This window comes from Phacochoerus africanus, chromosome 16, assembly GCF_016906955.1.
Source record: "Phacochoerus africanus isolate WHEZ1 chromosome 16, ROS_Pafr_v1, whole genome shotgun sequence".
In the NCBI taxonomy this organism is placed as follows: domain Eukaryota; kingdom Metazoa; phylum Chordata; class Mammalia; order Artiodactyla; family Suidae; genus Phacochoerus; species Phacochoerus africanus.
The window spans coordinates 5,914,691-5,940,020 of NC_062559.1; the positions used below are offsets into that span (position 1 = coordinate 5,914,691).

General features: G+C 49.4%; 1 protein-coding gene across 1 annotated transcript in view; it reads right to left on the bottom strand.

Moving 5' to 3' along the window:
- Positions 1-537: 537 nt before the first annotated feature.
- Positions 538-25,330, bottom strand: part of NUB1 (negative regulator of ubiquitin like proteins 1) — a 28,359-nt gene continuing 3,566 nt past the window's right edge. Inside the window, exons 3-15 of the mRNA XM_047763776.1 lie at positions 22,126-22,293; positions 20,369-20,427; positions 19,272-19,342; positions 16,327-16,509; positions 15,762-15,853; positions 13,463-13,569; positions 8,749-8,935; positions 7,772-7,879; positions 6,891-7,043; positions 2,849-2,995; positions 1,584-1,679; positions 963-1,143; positions 538-775 (exon numbers count right to left, since the gene is read on the bottom strand). Of these exons, the coding sequence (XP_047619732.1) occupies positions 597-775; positions 963-1,143; positions 1,584-1,679; positions 2,849-2,995; positions 6,891-7,043; positions 7,772-7,879; positions 8,749-8,935; positions 13,463-13,569; positions 15,762-15,853; positions 16,327-16,509; positions 19,272-19,342; positions 20,369-20,427; positions 22,126-22,293 (1,731 nt within the window). The 3' untranslated portion in view covers positions 538-596. The remainder of the gene's footprint in view (positions 776-962; positions 1,144-1,583; positions 1,680-2,848; positions 2,996-6,890; positions 7,044-7,771; positions 7,880-8,748; positions 8,936-13,462; positions 13,570-15,761; positions 15,854-16,326; positions 16,510-19,271; positions 19,343-20,368; positions 20,428-22,125; positions 22,294-25,330) is intronic.

Consider the following 25,330-nt stretch of genomic DNA (forward strand, 5'->3'; position numbering starts at 1 on the left):
CATTTAATAAATCGTTTTATTTCTGTAAAGAAGTTTGAATACATATAAAATTCTGAATCTCAACCTTGAATTTTAAGTGCCTGTATTACTAACCTAAGCACAAAACACTGACGTTTCAGGCTGAGGACATCAGGCCCAACTGGAATGGCTCCCGTGGCCGATGCCTCATCTTTAGGCCCAAAGCGCTTGGGATGGTTGAGGATCTAAAAAAGGACATTGCCGGGAGGGGGCAGAGCGGCATCGTGGGGAGGAGATGACCAGCAGCGGGCTCGGCAGGGCGAGGGGCCAGGTCCAGCTTGCCCTCCAGGAGCCCCTCCCTGGGGGCCACCCTCCTCTCCAGTCCTTCCTGTCTCTGGGAGTCGGGGGGTTGGGGAGGGGGAACAGCAGGGTCAGGCCCGGGGGCAGCTCCCTTCCTAAGCGCACGCCCCGCCCCCGCCGCCGCGTCTCTCTCGTGTACCTCCCGGTTCCCTGCTGCCCCTCCTACATCGAGTAGGAAGCAAAATGGATAAAAAGAAAGAAAAAAAAGACCTGCATTACACGTGTCATAATGATAGAATTTATAAGCAGAAACTGAAGTACTTATTTCTGTTCATCGCTTAGTTTTGCTTTGCTGCTGCCTTGATGTTTTCTACATAGGATAAGTACTCGGCAATAATAATTTCCTCATCTTCCAGAGTCGAGTCAAGATAGTCTTCTTCGTGTTCTGGAATATCTTCCAGAATCTCATTGACGGCCTCCGTCTCCATGTCTTCATCCGTCGAGGCGCTAGAGGTCCCTGCGCCAGAGAAGGTGAAAAGCCCCATCAGCCTTGGCTCCGCCTTCCCCGGCCCCCGGCCCGCAGCCTGCCCGCCCCCCCCTCCAACCCCCTGCCGCCTGGGCCCCCCCACCCTCCCCCCAGCCCCTTGCCTGCCGCAGGCGCCGACCCGCTCTGCGCCATCGGACCTCAGCGACCGCAGACCCACCTGCGGAATCGGACGGGGACGTGGACGGCGTGGATGACGAACAGTCTTCCGCCGCGAGCTGCAGGTCGGGAGGGAGGCCGCCGCCGTTGTGAGCCAGGGTCTGCGCTGCCAGCTGGAGGTTCCCCCTAAACAGCCGCAGGGCCGCCTCTGCCGCCAGCGCGTCGAAGCCCATGTACACCAGCTGCGAGGACAGCGAGGCGGCGCTGCGACAGGCCCGGGGGGCAGCTGCTGCCCGCACCCCGGCCGCCGTGCCTCGGGCGCCCGGGCAGCTCGGGGAGAGGGAGCCGGGCACACCTGTCTGCGCGGGGCCTCGCCTGGTCCCCATCCCTGCCCGCCCAGTGCCCGTGAGACCGGGGCAGAGCAAGGAAAAGGGGGCATGGGGGAGGCGAGGGTGACAGAAAGCGCCGTCGCCGCAGACGCCGGCCTGAGAGAAGAGCTGCCGGAGACCCCGGGCCGCTCAGCGTCTCCTCTGAAGGCCAGGCTGCCCCTCGGCGCGCAGCTCACACCCGCGGCCCGGGGAGCCAAGGACGCGGCCCTGCCCCGCCACCAAGCTGTCCCCCCCCGCCAGCCCCCACTCCACAGGCTGTGCAGGCAGAGGGGACACACCGCACTTCCACTTACTTGGTCGATGTTCTCCTGAGAAGGACTTTCTTGGTGGCTGTTGGTTTCAGGATCGGAGTCATTTAACCACCACAGCTGAGGGTTACTGATAAGAATCTAGAAACAGAGGATCACCCGTCACGCGCGTCACAACCAGCTGCTGAGTGGCGCCTGTGTATGTGACGGGGGCAGACCCGCCAGAGGACAGGCAGACGGGCAGGGACATGGCGGTGACCCAGGCCCAGGGCGCTGCGGAGGCAGAGAAAAGGCTGGGGCTGGGGCGGCTGCTGCTGCCAAGGTCATGTCCTAGTTGAGGTCTGGAAGACGAACAAGACCATCCAGACACACAGGTCGCCCGAGGGAGGAGGAACGGAGTCCCTAGAGCGGGCGGAGAAGGGCTCCAGGAGAGCAGAGGGTTTGCTGGAGCTCAGCCTCTGGGGTGACAAGGTCCCAAAAGGCTGTGACCAGAATGCGGAGAGCTGGCTGCATGCAGGCGGCCCAACGTAATGTCTCTTGGGAGGTGACCAGCTCTGGATTTCAAATGTCAAGGATACCAGAGTTCTCTGAACTGTCGCATGACGCGTGATCTCCTAAAAGTTCGTTGAGGAATTTCCCTTTTAACACTAAGTCCTTCTATATTGGTCAAATGTATTTATGTGCTATTTATATAATTAAAAGCTATTTTTGAGGCTCATCAGTCCCTCCACATACTCAGAATTTTTTGTTTTTAATTTCTTCAAGAAATCAAACTAGAAATTCACATGACACTTCTGTATTAAATTCAGTTGCCCCTTGCACAACCTGAGGGTTGAGGCGCTAATCCTCATCTCGTGGAGAAATCCGCACAGAACGGACTCGGGGTGCTCCGGACCCCCAGCTGCTCCGTGCCTGCAGCGCGAGCAGGTCTACCTCGTACTCACCACCACTGGAAAACCGAGCCACAGCGGGAACCCCAGGGGATTTCTTTATAAAGCCCTTCACCAACATGTACTACTGACTAAAATGATAGAGCTGGATACTCAATAAAGCATTTTAATTAAAAAAAGCCTAACTTCAATCGAGTCAAAGTTAATTCAAAACAACTTCAATCACCTTTTCTTCCAAGCTACTGTGAAGCCCAGCCCGTGGTGCGAAGAGGAACCCCGCCGCCAGCTCCGCCTCCCCGTGCACAGGCCCCGTGCATCTGGCTCCACGACTGGGTCGGCCAACAAGGAGCTCGGGCCCTGAGACCCCGGCAGGCAGGCACGAGGCGGGGGTGCCGGCGGGAAGGGGCGGCGGGGCGTTACCTTGAGGGCCTCCTCCAGGTTGCCGGCGGCCTGGTGCAGCGCCTGCCTGGCCGCGTGAGCGGAGTAGCCCATCCCTTTCAGACAGTTGACGTTCTCCAGGCGGCGCCGCTTCTTCTCCTTTTCTTCCTTCCTGATCTGGGCCAGTTCCTTCGGGGAGACGGCACAGTCACCGAGGGGTGGCGGTGGAGAAGCAAGCCGGGCTCTGCAGGCCTCGTGGCCGCCGAGCCAAGTGGAAGCCAGAAGGAGAGGCGCCCTTCTCTCCACCGGTCCCGCCCAGGCCGTCAGCGGCGTCAGGGCCCCGAGGGCAGAGACCCCTCCCCGTCACCACCACCACCACCAGGACAGGCCGTGGAGCCAGTGAACACACCTGTGTGGCCCCGAGACGCAGATGCAGCTTCGGGGGGCCGGGGGTTGGGGGGAGCCTCCCAGCCTCCAGTGAGGCAGCGGGATCCTGCTGAAACGTGACTCTGGATGCGGGGCCCTGGACGGGGTGGGCGCGGTCCGCAGGCGCCAGGGCCGCCGATCCCTCTCCACGCCTGCCAGTCTCCCAGGAGCAAGAACTGAGGGGCCGTCTAGGGCCTGCAGACCCATTTAATTAAAACCCCCAGAATGCTCAAGGCCCGGGGACAAAGGCTGTCAAACCCCCGTGGTTCTCAGCCCCACGTCTCAGAGGCGCCTGTGTTGCTGCAGCAGTGAGTGAGGCTGCAGAAGCTGCAGTCTCTCCCCGCCCCCGCCCTCAGCAGGAAAATTCTGAATTGGTTTTGAAAACAAGTGTCATTTTAAAAGTATTTTCGCTGCTTAAGAAAAAAAAACTAAAGTTCAAAAACCACTAATGGAATCCAACCTCCTCATCTGGCCAAGGAGAAGACAGAAATCTCTCAGGACATTTAAGTGCCCTGGTCAAGGTCATGGCCGACAGCAGGGCTGGGACGAGGGCTTCGGCCTCCTAGAGATGGCCAGTCCCCCCCAGCACAGGGAGCAGAGAGAGAAGAGCCCCCTCTTGGACGTACCTGCTGCCACGGCCGCGGCTCAGCCCAGGCCACAAGGGCCCCCTCAACACTTTACAGCAAGAAAACGGCCTCAGCTCCCGGAGAAGAACGGAATCCTCACCGAGGACCCCAACATCCCCGGAGGCAGTAGGACACGGCAGAGGGGACGATGCCCCAACCTCCCCAGGGACGAAGACGACCTCAGACTGTGATTTCCTGTTTACAGCACTGGAGACGCTACTGTGAGCAGCCTGGACAAAGGGTGGCACGGCGGCTCTGCCACCCCCCCTTCATCTGGCTCCTTGTCTGTCTGTGCCCCCAGCATGACCTACAACTGCCTGCCTCCTCGCGGCCTATCTCCGCTACTCCACCCCTGCAGCACAGGCTTCCTCATCTCACCCAGACCAAAACCCACAGAGGCCCCTCCAGACCCAGTCTCGTGCTGGTCCTTGTGTCCCTATTCGGGGCTCCACCTCCTCCAGGCTGTCCTCCGGGCTGACCCTTACCTGCTCCACCACAAACCCACACAGGCCAGCAACCTCACTCTGTATCACCCGAGCTCAGGCTTTTATACACACATACACCTCGTGTAAAAGACTCCACCCTACCCTGATTTCAATCTTAGCTTCTTCCGTGCATATTTCAAGAGGCTAAATAAGGGACACGAGGGACATGCAAGCAGAGAGGACGCTGCTGCCGGCCAGCCAGCAGCCATGGGGCTTGGGCGTCATCTAACTCAGAGCCGACACAAAGTCAGCCTCAAATAACGCTTTCTCCTTAATTACAAGGCTCAGTTATCTTGTAATCATGTAGATACACAAGATGAAACTAAAGTATGTTCTGATATTTCTCTTTATACCAGAATTACGCAAATAAACCAAAGAAATGACAAAGAGAATGACACTCAACTGTTTGTGGACACAGTGGAGAACTGGGTTCTAAACTCAGGGAGCTCAGCTGCATGGTCGTGTTGAGGGGTGAACACCTCTTAGGAATCGGCCATGCTGCCCCTCAGGGCCCCTCAACCCTTCAGCGCCGTAAGGGACCTCAGTTTCATTTGCCAGATGAGAAACTGTCCTGTACTCAGGGTCACGATGTACAAAAAAGACCAACTTCCTGCAATGACATGTTACCCTCAGCTCTGCAGGATCTGGGAGGAGCAGGTCCATGGAGCTCACATCCTATGGGACACAGAGCTGGTCTCCCACTGGACACCCCAGCTGCCCCAAGGGTGTGGGGGGCCTACCAGCTCCCCGAGGAGGCCCTGACCAGCCTACGCTAAGGAGCCAGGCTCACCACTCAGGTCTTGGCATAGTCCCCTGGCCATAGCAACTGGCCCAAGGATGGCCAATGAGTGGACGGCTCAGGAGTCTGAGGATGCTGGGACCTAGACTCTGCTCTTGGTGTGAGGGGGTGACACCACTAATACAGAGGAGGCTGAGAGACAGAAACCAGTGACGGGGCAAAGCTACTGAATCGGCTAAACTGACACCTAGCCTGCCTCTGGGCTCCTTAGAATTAAGCAGGCTGCTAAATTCTCCCCCAGCCCTTTTTACTGGGTGTTAAGCCCCTTTGAATCGGGCTTCTTGTTGCCTTCCTTCCACCAAAAGCATCCTAACTACACATCCACTGGCTGGAAGAGCCAGCAGGACCAACTGCACGATACACACTTTGTTTTTCTTTTATTTTCTCCAAGAGCTTATAGCTTAGTTCAGTAAATGCACATCTGATATGCCTCCACTGTTTTCTTCTTTTCTTTTTCCTTTTTTCTTTTTCTTTCTTTCTTTCTTTTTTTTTTTTAATGGCTGCATCTGTGGCACATGGAAGTTCCCGGGCTACGGAATGAATTGGAGCTGCATGTGTGACCGATGCCACAGCCACGGCAATCCCAGATCCTACTGAGCGAGGCCAGGGATCGAACCCACATCTTCACAGACACTATATTAGGTTCTCAACACACTAAGCCACAATGGGAACTCTGCCTCCACTACTTTCAAAAACATTTACTTTTGCGACTTATACAAAGTTAGGCAAGTGAAATGGTAACTTTTATCACTTTATAATAATATCTCTTGGCTCTTCAGAACCTTCTGTAAAACCTCACAATACTTTTCTCAGATGGGACATAGAAAGCCCAAGAGGAACTAGAGGCTTAGTTCAGGATTTACCACTCATTTGACCCATGACCCCAGAAAAGTCAACCTCTGAGCCCATCGTCATTTGTAAAACCAGCATATTAAATATGGCAACATTTCTTTCAACTCCAAAATTCTAGAGATTTTTTTTTTTTTTACAGTACTTGTTTTAGGGCCATACCCACGGCATATGGAAGTTCCCAGTACAGGAGCTGAATTGGAGCTGCAGTCGCCGGCCTGCACCACAGCCACAGCAACGCGGGATCCAAGCCCTGTCTGCGACCTACACCACAGCTCACGGCAACGCCAGATCCTTAGCCCACTGAGCGAGGCCAGAGCTCAAACCCCTGTCCTCATGGATGCTGGTCAGGTTCATTACTGCTGAGCTACGATGGAAACTCCTACTGTACTTTTTCTAAATGCTTTCAATGATTACAGATTTATGCCTTTGCTTTCATAGCATAATGTCAATTGTTCCTACGACCTGACGCATGTTTCTAGGCAAGAACGACATCCTGAGCCGTAACAATGGCCCCATGGAAAACACAGAGCCCCCCTTAAAATGGTTTCCAGAAATGCACTCAGGGCAAAAAATGAGAGAGAGAGAGCGTGCACGAGCAGGCGCTGCTTAGATAAGCGTACTTGTGAGCCACGTGCCACCACAGCAAGAATGAACTAAGGGAACCACACTGTCTGAAAGCCAATGTCCTTGAGAAAGACAAGGTTACCTCCTGACTCCCCAGTCTGAAGTGATACAGAGGCCCTTGTTAATGATACCTACTACAGAACTGTCTTTTTCTGTTCTTCCATGTCTGGGAGCTAAGGCCCTTTGGCAACAGGCTTGCTACTGTCTCAAGCTTCACACCTACTCCAAGGCACGGGCCTCGACCGAGCGCTGCCAAGACCACATGATGGTACCTCTCTGCGGTTGGTGATGTGGGCAGCTGCGTGGTCCACGTTCCCATCACAGGCCCTCAGGCCAAGCCGAGCCTCCTGAGCAGTAAATCCCAACTGCATCAAACTGTGAACTTTTGATGGATCGATATAGAGCTCTTTAAAGAGCTGGCGTGCCTAGAGAGAGGAAAAAATACACAAATCATGCAATCATAGCAACATTCAAGCTTAACACAAAGCCAAAGCCTGAAGGAAACTGGATCGTACCCAATGTGAATTAGGGTGTGTCAGATTTTAGATTAAAAAAACGCTACCGTAACCCACTATCAACTAGTGCAAATGCACACAACACTGCTCATGTGACCTATAAGCCCTGTAACAGGAGAAAACAGGCTGAGTGCTGTGCGAGGGACTGGTATCCATGCTCTCCTCCCTTTCTGTGATAAAATCCCCTGGGTCTGAGCTGTGCACAGCTGGGTGTAGCCAGGTGGCGAGGTCCCAGCCAAGGACACGTGGTAGAAACGACAGGTGTACCCCTGGGGTCACCTCTCTGGGGCTCTCTCTTGCCCCCTCTGCTGGCTGGAAGAGGCACTGCCAGGAGACACGGCAGTGGCACAGCAGCTGCTCCACTGCGGCGGCGCCTGGCCTCTGCAGCCAGATGAAAGAAATGGAAGCTTCTAGCCAATTCAAGTCACTGCCTTTTTGAGGTTTCCTTATTACAGCACTGAGCCTATGCTCTAACAAATAAAATGTGTTTATGGTACGTGTGAAAGACAGGAACTGGGAGAGAGGTGTGCCCCATTCCTCACAGGCCACACGCTATAGAGTTTATAAGATACTTAACTTCTGGGGACTAAAAAAAGCAGGTGAAAATGGTTCCTGCTTTGGAGCGTTCGTTCTCCTACCTTGTTGAGATAGTCACGAGCCTCTTCACCACGTCCACTGTGATAATTTCGGATGCCTTGAAGCAAGTAAAGTCTTAAAAACAAGACTTTCTCTTTTCCGCAATTTCCCTAAAATTATTGAGGAGGGAAAGAGAGGCTGTAACTGCCTTCTTCCTCACTGCGGGCCTGTAATACTCCACGGGGGCAAAAGAGCATCATGAAAACGTTCTTCTCTACTGCCAATGGCAGAAGTCAAGAGCCCAAGTACCATGGCACCCCCCGTCCTGAACAGAACGGCCAAGACAGGGGCCCTTCCAGTTGGCAGGGAAGTGTACAAACACCTACACCAGCTTCCTGCCCTTCCATCTCAAGCTGCAGACCTATGGGAATCACCTGAGGAAAATTCTTTTAGAGCCTGGCTCTGGAGCTGTGACTCACCCATGTGAACTGTCCCTGTTCAAACTTTTTTTTTTTTTCGGTCCTTTCTTTTTAGGGCTGCACCCTCTGCATATGGAGGTTGCCAGGCTAGGGGTCCAATCGGAGCTGCAGCCACTGGCCTACACCACAGGCACAGCCAGGCGGGATGCAAGCTGTGTCTGCGACCTACACCAGAGCCTTCATCCACTGAGCGAGGCAGGGATGGAACCCGCAACCTCATGGTTCCTAGTGGGATTCGTTTCCACTGCGCCATGACGGGAACTCCAAACTGTCTGTTTTCTGCATTTACATCTTTCATTAGACTCTGCCTCAGTCCGGGGATCAGTGGGGTGCATGGAGAGAAAACCATGTTCCTCTGGGCTAAACACCGCCCAGACCCAAGTCCCAGGATGCCTTCCACAACGCTTAACGTTCCCCTTAAAATACCGCCTAAAAAGAGCATCCTGCAGACTATTATCAAAAGGAAACCTTTGGGCAGCAGCCTAAATGCTTTAACAGGAACAAACACAAAGTCTAGAAATGAGCTCAATGGCTACATAAAATAAATCACAGCAACATACTTTTATGTGGACCAGTCTCTGATGATTTTCTCCATAACAATTTTTAAAGCATGTCTGGGCCAAGCTTAACTTTTTCTCTGCATCGTCCAGGCATTCCAGCTGTTCCAGGCGGAAGTAGCACCACACTATGTCCAGCTGGAGCACCGCGTAGTTGTCCACTGTATCCAGCAGCTCCGTGCAGCACTTGCTGCCAAAGACAAAAGGAACGACATCATGGCAAGTAGCTTTCAAAAACCTTCTGTGGATTTCTGGAATTTTTTCCCAGTGTTTTGGTATATTTCCAAAGACGACTCGAAAACAGAGGTCCTGATGTTTACGAAGGGAACTGTATTTATAACCTGAATCCTTTCAATGGGTAAAAAAGCAGTTAGGGCTCAGGAACAGCAGCTTAACGTCATCTGCCCTGGAGCGGGGGTGGGGGAGCAACAGACCCCTGGCTGTGCAAGAGGCCTGGCAGGACATGGAAATGCGGGCCACTGTGTCAGAAGCCCTCACAGACCACCCTGAAAAGCCCTGGTTTCCAGCCCTGACTGCAAATGAGAATCTCTTGGATACGAGGAATTCTTACCTTTTCCTTTTTTTTTTTTTTTAACTTATTTTCTTTTTAAAGAAAGACTGATGCTGGGACCCCACTAGATCGGTTACAACAGAAACCTCTGCAGGTGGGGTCTGGATGTGGCGTTTCTAAAATCTCCCGAGGTGATTCTTTTCACTGTTTTGGTGGTGCTTGTGGCATGCAGAAGTTGTCGGGTCAGGGAGAGGACCCTCGTCATGTCAGCAAGCTCAGCTGCAGCAGTGACAACACTGGATCCCAACCTGCTGAACCCCCAGGCCCAGGGCCTCTAATATACAGCCAAAACCAAGAGCCCAGGCTTTAAAGGCACCCCCCACCCCAAATCAGTAATTGTGAATGCCTCAATTGATACAAAGACTCCACTGGGGTGTTCCTGTCTGATCACAATCAAGTAGGAAAAACAATCCAGAAAAAGGCCAAGCTGAGTGCCTAGCGGAGAGAGGGGCCGAGGTGCGGGCTAACGGCTACTTTGGAGCTGTGCGCTGTGGCAGCAGGCTGAACCCAGGTACGGAGAAAGGGAGAAGGCAGACAAGGCAGAGGTGGACATCAAAACTATTTATCTGGGAGTTCCCGTCGTGGCTCAGTGGTGAACGAATCCGACTAGGAACCATGAGGTTGCGGGTTTGATCCCTGGCCTCGCTCAGTAGGTGAAGGATCTGGCAGTGCCGTGGGCTGTGGTGTAGGTCACAGACGCGGCTTGGATCCCGAATTGCTGTGGCTCTGGCGTAGGCCTGTGGCTACAGCTCCGATTCAACCCCTAGCCTGGGAACCTCCATATGCCCCAGGAGCGGTCCAAGAAATAGCAAAAAGACCAAAAAAAACCCAAAAAACTATTTATCTGGATTTGAGTGGTGATTGTCAGAAATGCCTACTGAGAATCTAGATCTCAAGTCTGAACCCTCTTCAAGACGTAAAGCATCTGGAACCAGGCACTACAATTCACGGACTCTGAGGATCTTGTTTCACTGGGCTTCTACTCAAATGAGACTGCTCTTGCACAAAACTACAAAATCTACGTGCCCTCAAGCTTCCCATCGTGCCCATCAAAGTCCGCCCAGAAAAAAGAAAAGCAAGCCCAGGAGAGATGTGATCTGGCCATTCACATGAAAGCAGAGTCTCCAAGCGGAGGGCCCACACCAGAATACCACCGGGGCGCCACCCACCGGAGCAGGATTTTCATGTTTACATGCTGTCTCTCTGAAAACTTCTCTTCTCTGGGAATGCTCTGGACCACAGGCACTACACGGGCACACACAGAGCTGGACGAGCGGGCAGGGGTGCTTTCTCCGAATCCTCAGCTTAGCCGTGGCGGGAAAGGGAGAGCGTGGACCATGCCTCATCCTACTCGCCAGGTGGGGTTTCCTCATCTACCTCTAGACACCTGTTTCTGGGCCAGAAGACTCCCCTGCTGTTCACAGCAAAGTAGCAGATATTTTGCTACAATTTTCAGTTCTTACACATGTAAACAAGCTCTTTGTGTTCAACAAGCATCAGGCACCAAGGGCAGAAACTGCCTTCTTTCAGCTAAAAATAAAACCATGCGTAAATGTTTGACAAATTGAGTATTTGCGCAGCTAAAACCAAAACATAAGCATAGGTCTCCTATTAAAGAGCTATATTTCATTCTTTTAGCTTCAAAAATAGCACTTTTTATTCAAGTATAGGCCAATAAAGGGGATCACAAAGTCATCTGTATGTAGTAATTTTGAAATTATTCGGACTACATTTGGACCTGATCATGTCACTCAGGAAAAAAAAATTAAAGCCTTGTATAAAATTGTGTCTTAAGAGTATACCTGTATTGCTGCTGCTTTTGGTAGTGTTAGCATTCAACGACAAATTTATTCAATAAATTTTTTTTTATGGCCACACCTGTGGCATGTGCAAGTTCCTGGGCCAGGGATCGAATCTGAGCCTCAGCTGTGGCAACACCAGATTTTTTAACGCACTGAGCTGGCCTGGGAGTCAGACCTGTGCCCCTGCAGTGATCCGAGCTGCTACCGTCAGATTCTTAACCCATTGCACCATAGCAAGAACTCCATCAATAAATTTTCATGATAAAAACATTCATGAACGTCAATGTACAACATTTATTTAAATATATTAAGCCTAGCTTTCAAAAAATTAAATCTCATTTGGGCTTGAGTCGGTTATTAACATAAATTTATTAATATTTATGAATTCTGTCTAGCAATTAAGGACCTGGCACCTGGCACTGTCACTGCACCAGCTCGTGTCACTGCTGTGGTGGTGGGTTTGATCCCTGGCCTGGGAACTTCCCCAGGCCATGGGCACGGCCAAAAAAAAAAAGATGAACCATGTCTCGATAATTGCTGAAGCTAGATTATAGGAACTCATTGTATTAGTCTCTTTCTTTTATGTATGTCTGAAATCTTCTACAATAAAAAGTTAGAAACAACTATGGAAGATAATAAAAGTCTTCCCTAGGAGTTCCCATCGTGGCACAGCGATAACGAATTGAACACCCATGAGGATGTGGGTTCAATCCCTGGCCTCGCTTAGTAGGTTAGGGATCTAGCGTTGCTGTGGCTATGGTGTAGGCCGGAGGCTACAGCTCAGATTGGACCCCTAGCCTGGGAACCTCCATATGCTGCGGGTATGGCCCTAAAAAAGACAAAAAAAGAAATAAAATAAACAAGTCCCTGAATTTTAAGAACCTAACTGATAGCTGAACTATTTGTAGCAGAAGAGAATAAAACTGACACTCAGAAAGAAGCAGAGACAGAGAAGCAGAGAAGAAACCCAGAGAGTCACTAAGCCTCCATTCTGGTTACTTCTAGCTTTGTGCCAGTCTCCTAAATGTTTTGGACAATAAATCCTTTGTCTTGCTCAAGTTTAAGTAGTTCCACTTAACACTCAAAGGTGCTACCAATACTGCTGACAAACCATAAACACTTACATTTATCTTTTTTTTGGTCTTTTTTAGGACCCAGGCTGGGGTCAAATTGGAGCTGCAGCTGCAGGCCACACCACAGCCACAGCCAGGCAGGATCTGAGCTATGTCTATGACCTACACCACAACTCACGGCAACGCCGGACCCTTAACCCACTGATCAGGGCCAGGGATCGAACCCTCATCCTCATGGATACTAGTTGGATTCGTTACTGCTGAGCCACAAGGGGAACTCCCTGAATTTATCTTTTTGAAAGTGTACAGTACGTATGTATTGGGAACTCCTCAAGCGGAAAAGAAAATAACACCAAAGTTGTTACCTTTTGACCATTTCAAATATCAAGTCCTTTTTTCATGTTTCATCTGCCTGGAGTAGAGCCTCTCAGCACCGTTTCCTAGGAAGAGGAGCTGGAACCCTGGGGCAGCGCTGGCTGCTGCTCTCGGGGAGGAAATGTCCAGCCTGAGCCCGGACTGCCTTTGGGCACCAGACAGCAGGGACCTCCAGGAGCACAGAATCAGGTCAAAGAGACACAGGACCACCTGCCAGCCCAGGACAGCCTACTGAAGCCCTGAGGTTTGAAGCATATCACGTGGCTTAAAATCCATGAGCTCATACTGACACTTTAAAGAAAAGAAAGGAAGGGAAACCTCACCGGGGATGTCCCCTTTGGAAGATGCCAGGGAAGCAACTCATTTATTCTGAAAACAAGAAAATAAGGAGAAAGAACCAAGCATTTTATTCTGTCTTTCTGTACAAATCGTACCTCAGGAGAACCAAATGGCTGATGAGAAAAATATTCTTCAAATGAATTCCAGCAATTAATGGAGAGGGGTAAGTTCTCCCCACTTGGGAGCCCTGATGAAACAGCGGATTTGGGGAGCACTGCCAACATCTCCGCAAGACCACTAGGTGAAGAGCTGACAGGGACTGAATGACACCTTGGACAGGCCGACGACACGGCCCAAGAAACAGACGCGACATTCTACCTGCTTGCTATTAAAAAAATAAGCGCTCCTATTTATAAAATGCTTTACAAGGAGGAGAGATCCATTAGAAACATGATGGGAAGAAGGAGTTCAGAAGGCCGTCTGCCCCATAATGTTCTTTTCCAGTCACCTTTTCACTCCAGGAAGAAAGCCCAAGTCTGGGGGTTGGGGGGGGAGGGCACCGTGTGGAAGCACCAGGCTCCCTCGGACTGGCGTTCGCCAAGTATGAAAGCGCCTACCAGAAATATTTGTCAGCGTCCAACAGAAATGGCAAGGCTATTCCGTATTCTTTTCGTTTCAGGAAAGCTCTGCCCTTCTCATGATATCCCATAGCTAACATAAGGGCCTAAGGGGAAAAAAAAAAAAAAAGGATTTTAAAAAATCATCACCTTAAATAAGAAAACAAATCATGTTAAAAGTACACTAAGCCTAAAGAAATCAAATAATGTGAAAACAGACAACTCAAGATCACAACTAAATCTAAGAGCCAAAATTAAGGAAAAGAGAAGTAAAGCTTCATTTCATTTAAACACTGAAACCAAGAGCTCGATTTAATGTGGCTGAAGCAGTCTGTCCCTTCGTCTGCATCATTTTATTTTTTTTGTCTTTGTTGCCATTTCTTGGGCCGCTCCCCCAGCATATGGAGGTTCCCAGGCTAGGGGTTGAATCAGAGCCGTGGCCGCCGGCCTACACCAGAGCCACAGCAACAAGGGGTCCAAGCTGCATCTGCAACCTACACCACAGCTCACAGCAATGCCGGATCCTTAGCCCACTGAGCAAGGCCAGGGACCACACCGGCAAACTCGTGGTTCCTAGTTGGATTCCTTAATCACTGAGCCACGACGGGAACTCCCTGCATCAGTGTATTTTAGTACCTGCTGATTCAGGTCTATTTCTAATATCCTATAAGACTAAACACATAAAAAAATTGCCAGTAATGACAGTATCCTTTTTATTTATTTACTTATTTATTTCTTTTTCTTCTTTTTAGGGCCGCACCTGCGGCATATGGAAGGTCCCAGGCTGGAGGCTGAATTGGAGCTGCAGGTGCCAGCCTACACCACAGCCACAGCAACGTCAGATCCAAGCCACATCTATGAGCTATACTGCAATGTGCAGCAATGCTGGATCCTTAACCCACTGAGCGAGGCCAGGGATCAAACCCACATCCTCATGGACACTATGCCAGCTTCTTAACCCAACAAGCCACAATAGTAACTTCCCGTATCCTTTTTAAAAAGAGCCTTTATTTCACTTTCTATTCTGAATCAGGGTTTTTTTCCGGAGTATTTCTAAAACGATTTTTTCAAGGTGATACAAATTTCCTTAAAGTTCATTAATATTTTTAGATTTGAATTTTTATATAATTCGATTTCATAAAAATTTTCCAAAAAGATCTAAGTATCAATAATTTAAACTAAGAATATAATATCTGCAGTGGGCCAACAACTGCCATTAAAAATAATCAATTCAATGAGAGTTACAAAGTTCTCTTATTAAAACTTAACTTTAATCCTTAATTTTATTTTTTTTGTCTTTTTTGTTGTTGTTGTTGTTGTTGTTGCTATTTCTTGGGCCGCTCCCGCGGCATATGGAGGTTCCCAGGCTAGGGGTCGAATCGGAGCTGTAGCCACCGGCCTACGCCAGAGCCACAGCAACACGGGATCCGAGCCCGAGTCTGCAACCTACACCACAGCTCACTGACAACGCAGGATCCTTAACCCACTGAGCAAGGGAAGGGCCCGAACCCGCAACCTCATGGTTCCTAGTCGGATTCGTTAACCACTGCGCCACGACGGGAACTCCTAATCCTTAATTTTAAACATAGTTCATAAAGTGAAACCTACTCAAAAGTGTCCCTTAACTTCAAAGGCCAAAAAATTAAAATTAACTTGACCCACAGTCATTAGAGCTTTTCACATAAGAAGCTACTGGACTCCAGCTCAGAGACTGATCTCATAGGCCAAGGTGCAGATGCTGCTAGAAACCCCCCCCCCCCCAGATATGCTCACAAGTAAAACCACTTCCCACTTATTCCAAATTAGAGAACAGGGCTGTGGGGAGACAGGGAAGAGACAGCAGAATCATGTCATTCTTCCCCCAACCACACAGCCCCCTGTTCTGATCCATCCCTGAGGGAATGGACCCTAAGTAAAAGCAACCACACCGGGACTTCCCAGGTGGCCTCGGGGCTAAGGATCCAGCATGGTCACTGCTGTGGCGCAGGCTCCACCCCTGGCCCAGGAGTTTTCACATGTTTTGGGGGCGGTGGCCAAAACACCACCACCACCAAAACCACCACTGCCACAGGAAGCCACTGCTCCAGGACAGTGAGGTCCTGCCGAGCTATGCTCCTGGCTCTGTGACTCACAGCGCCGGCGGCCAGACGCTCACCGTACAGTTATTCGCCGTTTATGAGGTGGAATCAGAAACCTGCTTCAAATCCCAGATATGACATTCCAACATAAACCACACAGAGAACCATCTCCATTCTGAGGCAAATCACAGAACAAGCCAGAAACGTCGTACAGCGCTTACTTTTCTCTCTGACGGAGGGATTCTGATGGACCTGCCCGTCTGGTTGGCTATGTCTAGATACGGTGTGGTTTCTGGATCCACCACCATCTCAGCTGCAACAAAACCCAAAGGACCTCCATTAACGCGACGTGAAAAGGCAGTGACGGGGACATAAAAAATGGGAGACTGTTGAGGAAGAAAAGCCGACAAGAAATGGGATACGCTGCCCACCGCCACCAGCCCAGCCCCCAGCTAACGTGTGTGATTTGCTGCCACCTTTAAGCACCTGAATGAGAGGAACTCCTTTCACGGCTCAGCAGTCGGCGAACCTGACTAGGATCCATGAGGACGTGGGTTCAATCCCTGGCCTTGCTCAGCAGGTTAAGGATCTGGCGTTGCCATGAGCTGTGGTGTAGGTCGCAGACATGGCTCGGATCTGGCATGGCTGTGGCTGTGGTGTAGCCGGCAGCTGTAGCTCCGATTAGACCCCTAGCCTGGGAACCTCCATATGCCGTGGGTGCGGCCCTAAAAAGCATAAAAAGAAAAAAGCACTTGAACGAGGTGAGAAGCCTGAAGCTCTGTGTACCTCTCTCTGCCAGTATCTCCAGTCCTCTCTTCGTCCTCTGAATTCTCTTTTCTTTCTGTTTGGCTTCATTCTGCTCTTCCTCTTCCACCTGGGAGTTTTTTCTCGCGTCCTCCTCAGACTGCTTTAATTCGAGCACCATAGCTTTTACATTATGGGTCACTCCCTGTTCCGCAAGTGTCTCCTCTGCAAAACACATGGTATAAAAAGAGACATTCAATGCACTGGGTAACAGCCATTCTCTATGTGAAACGGGATGGGTAAGCCAGTGTCAGTGCTTGCAAACCACCATGCCACACAGTTGGTAAGACTCTTTAAATCTGGTTAACTATGTTATCGTCAAGCACTGGTTATGACAGTGAAAAGGAGCGAAATGAATGCCTTCCAATTTTTTTTCTTTCTTCTTCTTCTTTTTTTTTTTTTTGTCTTTTCTAGGGCCGCATCCACAGTATATGGAGGTTCCCAGGCTAGGGATCTAATCAGAGCTGTAGCTGCCAGCCTACACCACAGCCACAGCAACTCAGGATCAGAGCCACATCTGCGACCTACACCACAGCTCACGGCAACGCTGGATCCTTAACCCACTTAGAAGAGGCCAGGGATCGAACCCGCAAGCTCATGGTTCCTAGTCAGATTCGTTAACCACTGAGCCACAACGGGAACTCCCTAGTTTTCTTTATTTTCATCCTAAGATCAAATCAAAGCAATCACTGTTTGAGACTCTACTAGAGAGAGCTCTGTGCTAGGCAACCTAAGAGGGAACTGAGACAGGACTGTGTGGGAACTCTCCCACCCGCTAGCCGAGGAGACAGTGAGCCAGCTCAGCAAGGGGCTAGAGGCCAGCGTGCGGGAGTGCAGGAGCGCAATGGCAGAGGTAACTTATTGAAGTGGATAAAAACAAACCCCTCGAGATCCATCCCTTTTTAACTCTGTGGCCCACAGTAAACCACTTATCTTCCAAGACCCATGTCCTCATACGTAAAATGGAAATAAAGACAGAGGTAAAGGTTAGTGAAACAGAACGAGAGAATATTAACAAAATCAAAAGCTGGCTCTATGAAAAAATTAATCAAATATACAAACCTAACAAAAATTAGGTCAAAGATGCAAATGAACAAAAAGGGTGATTACAGATTGCAAACATTACAAAGTAACAAGATAACATTATGAATTATAAACATAGATTTGAACACATTTCTGGAAAACTTGAGTTGGACACACATATGTGTATTTTTGTTTTGTTTTGTTTTTTTTTCTTAGAAACTTGACAACCATTCTAACATTTAATTTGGGAAAATAAAGAGCCAATGGCCAAGACACCTTGATAAAGAAAAGCCAAGACGAGGGACTCATCTTAATAGATTTGAAAATACAACAAAGCCACCATAATAAAAACAAACAAAGAACCCTGGGGTTCCGGCTCAGGAATAAACCTTCCAGGCAAATGTAAGGAAAAGAAAGCACAGAAACACAGCCCTAATAAGGGGACACCAAAAATCAGTGTGGAAAGAGCGTGTTTAGTAGGATATTGGAAGAAAAATAAAGCTGGATCCTAGCTTTTACATATAGAGGGGAGCTCTGAACAGGTTAAAGACATACAAGAAAAATGGAGAACACTGGCAGTGTGGCTCTGGAGTTGGAGAAAGAACTTTTTTTTTTTTTTTTTTTGGCCACAACCAATGGCAGATGGAAGGATCAAATCTGAAACGCAGCTGTGACCTACACCTCAGCTACAGCAACACCAGATCCTTAACCCACTGTGCCAGGCTGGGGACTGAACCCATGCCCTTGCAGAGACAAAGCTGGATCCCTAAACTGCTGTGCCACAGCAGAAACTCCCAGAAAGAACTTCTTAAAACAAAACAATGAAGGAGAGCACAAAGAGAAGCAACACAGCCGGCAGACGGGGGAAAGGCCACCTCTGACTTCTCAAACAGATAAGGGGAAGTGCCCAGGGTGAGGCTGGAAAGCTAGACGAGGGCTAGGCTGTGAGGGCTGCATGACCTCAGGCTGGGATGTGACCTGATTCTCTCTGGGCCACACTGGAAACCCAAAAGAACACAGCGCCTGCCTGAACTGCTGCAACAGCTGACTGGGCTCCACTCACTGGAGTCCACTCACAGCTTCTTTAAATCCAACCCCCCACTGCGGCCAAAGTGATCTTCAAAACACAGATGTGACTGTGCGTCAGTCCCCAGCTCAGTCCCCAGCGACAGTGGCGTCCCACCTCTCTAGAGAGACACTCTAACACTAAAAAGCCCCAAGTCCAGGGTTTCTCAGCAGCACCACTGACCTCGTGGGCAGCGTACGTCTTTGTGGTGGGGGCTCTTCTGTGCTTCGGATGGTGTCCAGCGGCACCCCGGCCTCCTCCTGTTACCGGTCAGGAGCCCAACTTCCCCCGGCTCCCTGCCACCAAGTCATGACCAGCAAAAATCTCTCCAGAAATTGTCAAATGCCCCCTGGGAGGCAAAATCGTCCTGGGGCAGGCACACCGCCATAACCTTTAGGAGGTGGCCTCTGCCTGGCCCGACAGCCTGAAAAAGCGCGACCCTGCACTCACCTGCTGCTCAGCAATGCTGACCTTTCCGGGCCTCGCGTCCACCTGGGGCTGCTCTGTCTGGAGCACTCTGCCCCACAGCCTCCCCACTGCCCTCGTTCAGCTTGAGCTCCTCTCCCGCAGGGAGAGTTTTCTGGAAACCGTCTTACCTCCGGCACACCTAGACTCCCATTCTACAACATTTCATCAGACTTTGTACTGAGCATCTTTGGAAAAACTGCTTTCTGCTTTACATGTTAATTTTAGTAAACTCTAAACTAATAGGTTTGGGATTATATGTGCAATAAAGCCACCGAACATTTTTCCATAATCAGAGTAAGGGAAAAAAGATACAAAAGTCACTGCTACATGACCTTGATTTAAAAATTCTGCATACTTTGCCATAACATACCTAGTTGAAGTTGTTTCTTATTTATGACAATTTTGATATAATTTTCTTGAAATCCAAAGGTTTCAGCTATTCTGTAAAATAAACCAGAAAATGATGGGTAACCAAATTTGTTATTTGTTATCCACTAAACAGCTTTTAATCATGATGGCCATTTTATGTGCTTTTCTCAGAACCACCCACTATTCCAGTTTGCTGACTCACAGACACTACTTCCGGTAAGGCCAGCTTACTAGACGGTCATCTGAAACCGTCAGAGACAATGTCCTTTTGTAAACTATCCGTGTTACTGCTCAGTTCCTCGGGGAGTGGAGACCCCCTGTGCTGTGTATCTGTTTGAACAGGAGGGCCCCGGCTGCCCGCCTGGGGAAAGGCCGGCCTCTCCACCTTCCGTGGTCTCCACGGAGGAGCCCGTGAGGGGCAGGTTGTTCCACAGAATCTTCTGCTCCCTGCGTGTTGAATGAATGGTGCTTCCTGAATCCACCCCTAACTGCCCCGATGTAGACCAAGGAAGAAAGTGAGAAAAATGAGCTTAAGAAACATGGGCTGGCTAGCCGTGGACGTAGTCAAAACACTTAGCATTTAAAAATATACAGGCAGATGAAATAACTGATCAGGTCTCAAAAGCTGGATTTTCACTCGTCTGTGACAGGCAGATTTTTGTTTGTCTGTCTGTTTTTACACGTGGGCCAACAGCCTGAAACTGGCTGAAATACTTCCCTGACCATCACAGCAAGCTACTAGTGCATAAGGAATAAAATCCAAAACTCACCATCTGGCCAGTATCAGGCTGTTTCCGATTTATTTGTATCACTCATTCCTTGACTCAAACATGCATCGCGCACATGCAGCGGAGCCCCCCAAGCTCACGTTATTTATACAGGAAGTGAAGCGGCCCCCACTGCAAGGCTTGAGCTCTCACTTTGTCCTTCACTGCCAGCGGAGCCTGAGTAAGTCCTTCAGCCTCAAAGCCTCGATCTTCCCTCCCCTACAGCGACGGTGACCATACCCTCCCTGCCTCTCAGAGGATGGCTCGAGGACCGGCCGCGGGGTGTAAAGGCGCGAGAGCACCTGGGGGGCAAGGGCACGCGGCTACTTACTTAGACCTCAGCTCTCTGCCCGAGATGTGCAGTCGAGTCTCCAACGAGTTCTTCCTGTCCTGTTGAAGAGAGAGACAGACAGAGCGTGCTTGAGTGTGTCTCCTGGGGGAGCTGTTACTCTGCCTAAAACCGGAAAGGTGGCTATCAGGTGATGCACACACTCAGGTCTCTGGTTAAGGACTAAAAGGATGCATGCCCAGCAGCAGAGAAGCTCCCGATCTGGCCCTGTGACCGGGAGATCCTCCAGGGGGCAGCATTGGGGCACCACAGGCAGGGCTTCAGCCTGGGGGGATGTCAGCCCGGGGCTGGGGTGGTCAGCTGTCTACTGCGGGGAGCCGACCTCTGCTCCCCAAGGACCCCCCTCCTCCAACGGCGCACACCAGGGTGAGCGCGAGACACTCTTCACCGTACCCACTGACAGGGTAGCAGCAGACGCACTTCTGGAACCTTCCCTCCTCCCACAGCCGCACTTAAGAGGAAAACAGGGAGTCAACCAGGTGCACCCTTGAGACCACGTGAGCCTTCTGCTCGGATTCCATACTCACCAGTAGCAGACTGGGGGTCTGGCTCCAGGTCCTTACACTAGCAGAGGAGAGTCCTTTAAATTCTGAGATAGATCCATAGCTAATTCTCCTTTTCTCATAAAGCTCTGTATTTTTCCTAGACACTTTTAACAGCGCTACAGCGATGTCACTCACACAACTTCAAGTTCCTTGTGCAAAGTGGAAGAGTCAGGGGTCTCTAGTATCTTCACAGAGTTGTACCACCACTACCATAACCAAGTTTCTGGCCCTCTTCACCACCTCCTGCCTCAAAAGAACACACCCCCTTCTCCTCTTCCCGCCCGCTTCCTCCACCCCTTGCCCCAGAGCACCACCGATCTCTCTTCCGTCTGGATCTGCCTATTCTAGATAGTTCACATAAACAGAACCACACAACATGCGGCCTTTTGTGTGTGGCTTCTTATATAATGTCTCTCAGGGTCATGCATATCGCAGAGCGTTAGTACGTCACCCCTTTTATGGCTGAATGACCGCCCTTGGATGGGTGCACCCCATTTCTCCACCGCCAGACACTGAGGCTGTTTCTACCTTCTGGCTCTTGTGAACAGAGCTGCTATAAACACTCATGTACAAGCTTTGGGGTAGACACAGCTTTCATTTCCCTTGGAGTAAAACTGCTAGGTTGTACAGTAACTGTGAGACACGCTGATTTTCATTTATTTGAGAATAATTACCACTGATCAGCACCTCTAGGCACCCTGCCTCAGTAATATTTCTGGGCTTCAACTGCAGAGCACCTGGCCTTTGACAGAAGGGGGCCCAGGTCACTGTGGCCCTGGATGGGCCCCTGGCAGGCCACCCTCTGACCTGCACTAGCAGAGGAAAAAAAAAAAAGACAAATTCCTCTGTGATGTGTCCTACTGCACATAGTTTTGGAAAACTTGAAATAACCTTTTATCCCCATTTTTGCTAAATGTTCACTCAGGCTCTAGAAAAGGTAAGAAGGTTAGACACAGCTCTGGGAAGTCTGGAGGCGAGACTACCTGGCAAATGTTCCAGTTTAAGAATCCATAAAATCAACTTTTAAGTTTGTAAATATTCAACATGTAAAGTAACTCAAAAGAACTGCACCTCTGGGGAAAAAAAGAACTAGATCTTTGGACTGTAACCTTACAAAGAACCCATAATTTATCGGATCACATCACCGCGTTCACTAAGCACCAGTGACTATGTCGATTTGGGGAAACTACTCACTTTTTTAAATCGTGCTGGTAAAAAGACTTCAATTGTAGCAATTCCTGTTGTTTTATAGTGTTCATTGCCTGTGCCACGCGCAATTGCTTTGCAACGTATTTCTTCTATTATCTTTTCTACTTCATTTTCACAACATTCTAGCTTGTCAGAGTACTTCTTAGCAAGGTGCTATGAAGAAAAATAAAAAAACAGAGATCAGCATAGTACCAACTCAAAAGGAAAAAAAAAGTGAAATACAGAACATTACATGAAAGACTGATGAGCAGGGGCCACCCTATTACAGTGAAATCCAGACTGCAGCCTGACATCTTGAGAAGCGCAGAGTTTAGAGAGGATCCAGGGGAAAATAAAGACAAGGAAAGGATGGGGAGTTCCCTGGCGGTCTGGTGGTTAGGACTCCGCACTTCAACTACCACAGCCTGGGTTCCATCCCCGGTCTGGGAACTGAGATCCCACAAAAACCCACAGCATGCTGCGGTCAAAAAAAAAAAAAGAAAAAAAATTAGAAGAAAAAAATAAATAAAGGATGGGAAAACAGGCCCAACAGAGAAAGTCAAAATACTTGGGATCACTCTGGGGGAAAGAAAAGTAGGCTGTGACTTATTTGACTGAAGCATATACAAAATTATTTTAGGAATAGTGAATGGTCCAACACCACTATATGGTGGGAGCAAGAAAAAAAAGCAAAGAAACAGAAAGCATTCTCATTTCTATAACTTGTGAGAAGAAATTAGGTCAGATGATGGTATACATACATCATAGAGGAGATAAAGTTACAAAACATCACGGTATTTTATTTTATTTATTTATTTTTTTTTTGGGGGGGGGGTCTTTTTGGCATTTCTTGGGCCGCTCCCGTGGCATATGGAGGTTCCCAGGCTAGGGGTCTAATTGGAGCTGTAGCCACCAGTCCACGCCAGAGCCACAGCAACGTAGGATCCGAGCCGCGTCTGCAACCTACACCACAGCTCATGGCAACGCCGGATGTCAACCCACTGAGCAAGGGCAGGGATCGAACCCGCAACCTCATGGTTCCTAGTCAGATTCGTTAACCACTGCGCCACGACGGGAACTCCGGTATTTTATTTTTTAAATAAATAAGTCTATGTATAACACATATTTTAAAAAATAATCACAGAGGAAAAGACTGGAAGAATACACCAATATTGGTGATATGGGGGTTTTTTGTGTTTTTTTGTTTGTTTTTTACGCTGCGCCCACAGATGTGGAAGTTTCCAGCCAGGGATCTAATCTGAGCTGCAACATCAACCTATGCCACAGCAGCAACAACACTGGATCCTTAATTTGCTGTGCCACAGCAGGAATTCCCGTACGATTCTTTTTTTTTTTTTTTTGTCTTTTTAGGGCTGCACCCACAGCATCAAGAACATAAGGAAGTTTCCAGGCCAGAAGTGGAGCTGCAGCTGCTGGCCTACACCACAGCAATTGCAATGCTGGATCCTTAACCAACGAGTGAGGCCAGGGATCAAACCTGCAGCCTCATGGATACTAGTCGGGTTCATTACTGCTGAGCCATGACAGAAACTCCATACAATCTATTTTTAAAAATATACTCTTTCTATCTTTTGTAGTTAATTACAAACACACATTTTTTTAAACTGAAGAACATACATCATTTTTATCTCAAGAAAACACAGGAAGGTCTTTAGTAAAACACTTTAAAAAAACCCTTTCTGTAATTCTCCAGAAAACACAACTACCTAGTGAAGACTTTTCCCCCTCCTGACACCAACCAGTTGTGACACCAACTGGATGTCCTACAATTCCATTCCATTCTGCCACCAACGATCCGTGTGGGCATCAGACTCCACAGCCCAAGGGCTCAACCCCCAGGTCTGCCTCATTTCAGGCACCAGGCGTGGGTCCAAGGACCCCACCTTCTGTCTGACTTGGCTACAACGTCGAGGGTCGCTACCTGCCCCAGCCCTTCAGGTTTGGTAACTTGCCAGAACAACCCAACGGAGCTCAGGAAGATGCTCTACTTCCTACGACGGCTGATTATGACAGACACAGACAACATCCAGATGAAAAGGCACACATGGCAAAGTCTGGAAGGCTCCAAAGGGCGGGAGCTTCTTTCCCTGTGGAGCTGGGGTCTGCCACTCTGGCAGCTCCCCAAATCTACCCTTTAAGGGTTTTTATGGAGGTTCCATTCTGCAGCCCCGGCTACACTGCCGACCACTACTAACTCCATCTCCAGGCCTCTGCCCTCCCCAGAGGCTGGAGGGCAGGGCTGAAAGTTCCACACTTCTAATCGGTTTGGTCTTTTAGGCCACCAGCCCCTCCAAGAGCTGCCTCATTAGAACAAAACATCCTCCAGTCACCCTCACCACTTGGGAAATTCTGAGGGTTTTAGCAGCTCAGTGCCAGGAACAGCAGGCAGAAAAAGCTTTCTGATTATGCCACACCTAGTTTCTGAGTCAAGAGATTATAACAAGCAAATTCAGAGGAAAGAGCAGGGGTTCCCTTCATGGCTCAGTAGTTAACAAACCTGACTAGGATCCATGAGGATGAGGGTTCAGTCCCTGGCCCCGATGAGTGGGTTAAGGATCCAGCGTTGCCGTGAGCTGCGGTGTAGGTCACAGACACAGCTCGGGTCCCGAGTTGCTGTGGCTGTGGTGTAGGCCAGCAGCTGTAGCTCCGATCTGACCCCTTGCCTGGGAACCTCCATATGTTCCCATATACTCTGTATGAACTTAGGTGTGGCCCTAAAATAGATTTAAAAAAAAAAAAAAAGAAGAGCAAGAAAGAGCAGAAGGTTTACAAAAAAAAAAAAAAATACAAAGTGAGTCCTGTCTGGAACAGGAGAGAGAGAAAAACTCTAGGCCCCTGATAGGGCTGTCACCTCCCAAGCACATCACAGGGCACAACGAAGGACAACCTGATACCCGTGTGACAATCCTCAGTCCCTGATTAATGCTACGTCACTCATCTCCATATATTCATACTGAGACAGCAGCAGTACCTTCTAAGACATTCCCATGTAATAGATTTCTATTAGAAATGACTGACAGTCCTCTGCTTAGAAAGGCAGGCAATCTTCACTTTCTAGAAATTTCACTTATGTAAAATAACGCCATTTCTGATGAGACCATAAAAAACGGAGGCACGATTATTAGGAAAATATATTTTGGAAGAAGGAACAGATAGTCATAGTGTAAACAAAGCTGAGGGAAGGGAGTTA